This window comes from Rosa chinensis, chromosome 4, assembly GCF_002994745.2.
Source record: "Rosa chinensis cultivar Old Blush chromosome 4, RchiOBHm-V2, whole genome shotgun sequence".
Classification (NCBI taxonomy): Eukaryota; Viridiplantae; Streptophyta; class Magnoliopsida; order Rosales; family Rosaceae; genus Rosa; species Rosa chinensis.
Genome location: NC_037091.1, coordinates 41709866 through 41716076, shown reverse-complemented (window position 1 = coordinate 41716076; position 6211 = coordinate 41709866). Strand labels below are relative to the sequence as shown.

At 39.8% G+C, this 6211-nt stretch overlaps 1 protein-coding gene across 1 annotated transcript; it reads right to left on the bottom strand.

The window, feature by feature from the left end:
- Nucleotides 1–288: 288 nt before the first annotated feature.
- Nucleotides 289–2838, bottom strand: LOC112200130 (sugar transport protein MST4). Its single transcript, XM_024341143.2, has 4 exons — nucleotides 2582–2838; nucleotides 1754–2076; nucleotides 1523–1647; nucleotides 289–1287 (listed from the first exon to the last, which is right to left on the bottom strand). The coding sequence occupies exons 1-4, from the start codon at nucleotides 2715–2717 to the stop codon at nucleotides 348–350; spliced, it is 1524 nt and encodes a 507-aa protein (XP_024196911.1). The 5' UTR covers nucleotides 2718–2838; the 3' UTR covers nucleotides 289–347.
- Nucleotides 2839–6211: the final 3373 nt, after the last annotated feature.

The following is a 6211-nucleotide window of genomic DNA, read 5'->3' as shown; positions in this document are numbered from 1 at the left end:
CATATAAAACAAACCAACATGATTCAACATTGGTGTGCATTAAAATTGAATGAAAATTTTGTTTATCGATAACTGCAGATTTGCACTAAGCGGACATGAACAAAGAGCAATATTGAGGAGAAAATAAATTGCACCGCTCCCAAATAAATGATGTATTTTTCTTTTCTTTTTTTCTTTTTGTCCTTACAAGTCATTTCATATGAATTGATAAAATCAATAATCACTTGAAAAATGAAGGAGGTCCAAACGCTAATTTTGGAGGTATGAATAGAAGCACTCTTCAAGAAATAAACTAGTAACACTCAAAAATAAATAAATAAATAAATGAATAAATAAACTAGTAAAATTCAAGCATCCCCGTTTTCATCGTCATCCATAAATCTCCTCCAGTACCAATGTTGCCTCCAGACTCTGTCTGTCATCTCTTCAATAGGGACATTCTTGGTTTCAGGAAGCAACATCAGCACAAAGACTGACATGACCAAGACCCAACCTGAGAAAAATATGAAGATGCCAAACTTTAAGTGACAAAGCATTGATATGAAGGCCTGTGCTATAACAAATGTGAAGAGCATGTTAACACAGACAGCAACACTCTGGCCGGCTGAACGAGTCTCAAGTGGGAAAGTCTCACTAGGGATCAACCACCCGAGAGGCCCCCAAGACCATGCAAAGGCTGACACAAATGTGCACACCATCACCACCACAAGTAATGCCAAGCCCTTACTGAGACTTTCAGAATGGTCCTTAATTGTGAGGCCAAGAACAACTGCAACCACCACTTGAGAGAGGAACATCTGGACACCGGCTTGTAGCAAGAGTATGCGGCGACCAAGTCTGTCCACTGAGTAGATTGATACTAGGGTGGCGAGAACATTGACCGCTCCTGTTATGACAGCAGAGTAAAGGGAAGCATCGCTTTTGAATCCTACCGTGTTGAACAAAACTGGAGCATAAAACATGATTGCGTTAATGCCAGTGAATTGCTGGAAGATCTGCATACAAACTGCAATTACCAGTTGAGGTCTGTTCCGGCGCTTAAGAAGATTTCTCATAGGATGCTTCACTTCAGAAGCCACACGACTTGCCTCCACAATCTCCAAGTATTCTGGCTCAACATTGCTAACACCTCTAATCTTTTTAAGAGCTGCTTTTCCTTCCTCCAACTTACCGCGTGCAATCAAACTGTTAGGAGTGTCTATCACAATAAGAGACCCCAAGGTCAGCATAACTGCAGGAACGCCGGCCAATCCCAAAGATAGCCTCCATCCCCACCCCCCTGAAATTCTGTTGTAGCACAAAACATCAAATGCTAATAAGTGCCCCAAATCAAGAAGGTCTTATTTATGCTTTAATCTCAAGAGCTAGCCAGTTACTACCCTTCGGAACATGTCACACATTGCGATCACATAAATTAAACAATTTGATCCCATTATCTCAATCAAGGTAAAGATTAAAGAGCCTGAAAAGCTTCATGCAGTAAAGCAGTAGAATAAAATAGTCTTGCGAGAACTGGTCTTACTTGGCAGTGCCATAATTGACAAGGTTCGCAAAAAGAATGCCAATGGTGGTATTGAGCTGGAAGAGAATGTTGAGTGCTCCACGAATTCTTGTAGGTGCAATCTCAGAAAGGAACAGCGGCACCGCCTGGAACACATGATGTAACATGATTAACAGTATGCAATGTCTAAGCAAAACCATATACAGGAAAACTAAGCTAGTATAGTATTAGTTTAAGAGAAGATTAAGAAACCTGATTAGCAAAACCAACTCCACAACCAAGTAAGATCCTCCCAATAATAAGCATGAGAAGGTTCACAGCTGCAGCATTGAAAATAGTTCCGAGTATGAAGAAAAATCCCGCAATCAACATGGTTGCTTTTCGGCCTAGCGTTCTTGTTGTGTGCGATGCAGCAAATGTTGCTGTTAAAGCAGCGAGGTACAGTGAAGATGTGAACAACTGCAGGCCTTGATTGTCGTATTTGCAGTAATTGCTCTCAATTCCTTTCTCCTGGGTCTTCTTATAGACAACCGGAAAAAATTTCTTCAGGAAGGGAGGCATGGCTGTAACGCCCCCTGCATCAAAATTAACAATATTAAATTTTTTGTCTACTGTAAAAAACAAAAACATAGTTACTGTATACAGGACACTTTCTTATTAAAATAAATAAATAAATAGGTCATCTAATCTGTGCATGCAATTCTGGTTTCAGACCAATGATCTAATCCAATTTGACATACGACATTGTTAAACTTCATGAATGTAATTGGATCGCTTTAACTTGGATTTTTTTATTCCTAAAATCTCTCTAAATCCATTGAGTACAAAAACAAGAGAACTTTTTTATTAGTGGGGATTTGATTCTTTATATTATAAGAATGACAAATGATAGACATCTTTACGTGATTTTTGAAGTACAAAGAAATAATGCAAAAGAAATAGGAAGACACTCAAATTCGGATCTCAATTTAAAAGCGTATGTATTTGAAGACCAAATCACTCTTGACACTGGACACTTGAGGTAAAAACTATAACAATATGCATAATACAGTTCAAGATAGTTGAACCATACACACATACCCGAAATACCAATATCATAACCAAACATAAGGCCCCCGCTAGCAGCCAATATACAAGAAACGACCACAACCAGCGTGATCTTTGCCTCAAAGTCTCCGCCACCTCCGTGTGCCGGCGTCCCAAAGCCGCCCGCCATGATCTATATTGAGTATAACAAAACCTATATTTGAGATGTATTGAGAGAAGAAATGACCTTGACGGCAAATGAAGAAGAAGAAGAGAGTGGCCGATGTGGTTGGTGCGTTATGAGAGGTTTATATAGAAATGCCAAAGGGTGAATGACATGAAAATGGATCATTCCACGCGTGATGATCTATGGTTTGTGTTGGGTTAGTCAAAGTTGGGTTAGTCAAAGACAATTAAGATTGATTGGATAATTATGGATAATTATCCAGAGACTCAATCTATACGTGGATAAAATCTGGAATTTGCCAATATCCATTACCCATTGATGGTAGGAGTTAATGAGATTATAGCTAAATTTGGCAAGTATCATGAATTTGTGAAGAATAAAATTGATTTTGTTCCGTATTCAAAGTATCACAACCTAAAAACATTGATGAGCCTGGTGGAAAATGTATAAGAATACCTTTTGTTTCTTTCCTTTTCTTCTGCATTCAAGGTATCACAACCTAAATACATTGATGGGGAATTTACTACTGTTTATTTAACGGTTTAATTTTTGTTTAATAGGAAAAAAGTATTGTACTGAATAAAGGGATATATAGCACAATCTTGTTACTAAAATTTAGGTATAATTGACAGATATTGGATTAACATTGCATGAATTGTGTGGTTTACGGATGTTCTGCCTCATATTTTTCTTTTAGAGCAAATAGCCTTCATGGTACTTATGGGTATCAAGGCTTGAAATAGGTATATTGACATTCTTCAAAATTGGTACCTGATCCGTTAACCACTTGGTAATTTCATCGATACTATTATTAAATGGGAAAAAAATACAAACAGTACCCAACCTATGGCCGACTCCGAATTTCTGTACCCAAATTTTCAAAACTATCACTTTGGTACCTGAAGTTCGGACCCCGACCCAACTTTAGTACCTGAAGCCGTTAGCTCAGTAACTGCGTCTGACAGCTGGCATATATTGAAGGGTAATTTCGTCTTTTCATATTTAATTCATTATATATATATATATATATATTTTTACCTCTTCTTTGCTCTCTCTCTCTCTCTCTCTCTCTCTCTCTCTCTAACCATTATCGAAATTCAGGATCGTTTGTTTGTTTTTTTTTTTGTTGTGATAATTGAAATTTTTTTTCTTTTCTTTTTGGTTTTGATCGATCAGGGGTTAATCTCTAGGGTTTGGTTAATTTGAGATCCGTGAAAGGGGAACAGTCTGTGATTGAATAAAATCTGGGCGGGCGGGAGCAGAAAGGCTAGGGTTATGGTTTTTGATGCGTTGGCGGAATTCGGTGCCGGCTAATTGGATTGGGTCGGAGGAGTGAGATATGGCTAATCCTAGAGTCGGGGCAAAGTTTGTATCTGTCAATCTCAACAAATCATATGGGCAGCCTTCTCATCATCACCATCCGCCGCACCCTGGCTCCTACGGCCCCAATCGGTCCAGACCCGGCGGGAGTCATGCCACTGGAGGAATGGTGGTCCTTTCGAGGCCTCGCAGTGCGCACAAGGCTGGGCCGAAGCTTTCTGTACCACCCCCCTTGAATCTGCCCTCGCTGCGCAAAGAGCACGAGAGATTTGATTCGGCCGGTTCGGGAGGTGGGCCGGCTGGCGCAAGGGTGTCGGGGAGTGGGTCGAGGCCTAATTCGGCGGGAATGGGGTGGACGAAGCCCACTGCTGCTGTTGCATTGCAGGAGAAAGAAGTGTTTGGTGATCATGGAGCTGATGGGAATGGAATTGACCAGAGTAGTGTGCATGGTAATGATGGGGCCGGTAGGGGGAACAGTGTGGGGAGCAGTGTTTATATGCCACCTTCAGCTCGGCCTGGTTCAGTGGGACCGATTGCTACTGCTTCTGCTCCAGCTTATCACTCGTTGGAGAAAGCCATGCTGTTGAGGGGCGAGGATTTCCCTTCTCTGCAGGCTGCTTTGCCTTCTGGATCAGGGCCCGCACAGAAGCAGAAGGATGGTTTGAATCAGAAACAGAGACAAGTGCGTGATGAATTGCTGAATGATCAGAGAGGCAGTACTCATTCTAGTACGATTGTTGACATGCGCCCGCAATTGCAGACATAAGTCGTGGTACAAGCAATGTACTGAACGAGAATGGGGGTGAAAGTCGGGGTTTGGGTGGTAATAGAGCATCAGAGCAAGCACGGAAGCAGGAGGACTACTTTCCCGGTCCATTACCACTAGTTCGGTTGAATCCGAGATCAGATTGGGCAGATGATGAGCGTGATACGAGTCATGGTTTCACAGACCGAGGCAGAGACCATGGGTTTTCAAACACAGAAGCTTATTGGGATAGGGATTTTGAGGAGGCACGGGGCTGCTAGAAGAATTTTTTTTTTTTTGGTCGTTGATAATGGTTAGAGAGAGAGAGAGAGAGAGAGAGCAAAGAAGAGGTAAAAAAAAAAAATATATATATATATATATATATAATGAATTAAATATGAAAAGACGAAATTACCCTTCAATATATGCGAGCTGTCAGACGCAGTTACTGAGTTAACAGCTTCAGGTACTAAAGTTGGGTCGAGGTCCGAACTTCAGGTACCAAAGTGATAGTTTTGAAAATTTGGGTACAGAAATTCGGAGTCGGCCATAGGTTGGGTATTGTTTGTATTATTTTCCCTTATTAAATTGAAAGGTAAAATTATATTTAAAAAGGAGAAATATCACTTTGGTCATCGAACTATGGCTCGCTCGACACTTTGGTCATCCAACTTTTAAAAACTTCATTTTGGTCATCGAACTATATCACTGTATATCACTTTGGTCATTCCATCAGTTTTCTATGTTAACTCCAGGGGTATTTTGGAGATGAAATGTTTTACCCGCCATTTTTATAACTTAATCCAATTTTCCCACTTCATCCAATTTTGCCAACTTTTCGCTCCTTTTATTCATGTATTCATCATCAGTAATCAAAGCATACAACAGAGAAAAATAATCGAGTAAGAGAATGATTCAAAGTGAGGGAATATAAGAGGAAGAAAAATATTGATTTAATAAATCGAGGAATTATAAGAGGGAAAAGTTGGCAAAATTGGATGAAGTTTTATGTTTAGGCGGGAAAAGTTGGATTAAGTTATAAAAATGGTGAGTAAACCTTTAAATCTCCAAAATACCCTTGGAGTTAACAGAGAAAACAGACGGAATGACCAAAGTGATATGCGATTATATAGTTCGATGACCAAAATGAAGTTTTTAAAAGTTGGATGACCAAAGTGTCGAGCGAGCCATAGTTCGATGACTAAAGTGATATTTCTGCCTATTTAAAAAAGTGTCAATTTTCATTCCTTTATAACACAAGGACTTGAAGCAAGTAAAAGAAAGCACATAATTTTGTCATTGTCATTTTAATGGGAAAGTGGATTTGAAGAAGATATTGAATGGGATGCGAATTTGCGAATGTCCGAAAGTTTGATTCGATGCTAATTTGACCCTAATTTGACATCGGTTTTCAACTCCTGTAATAAAACAT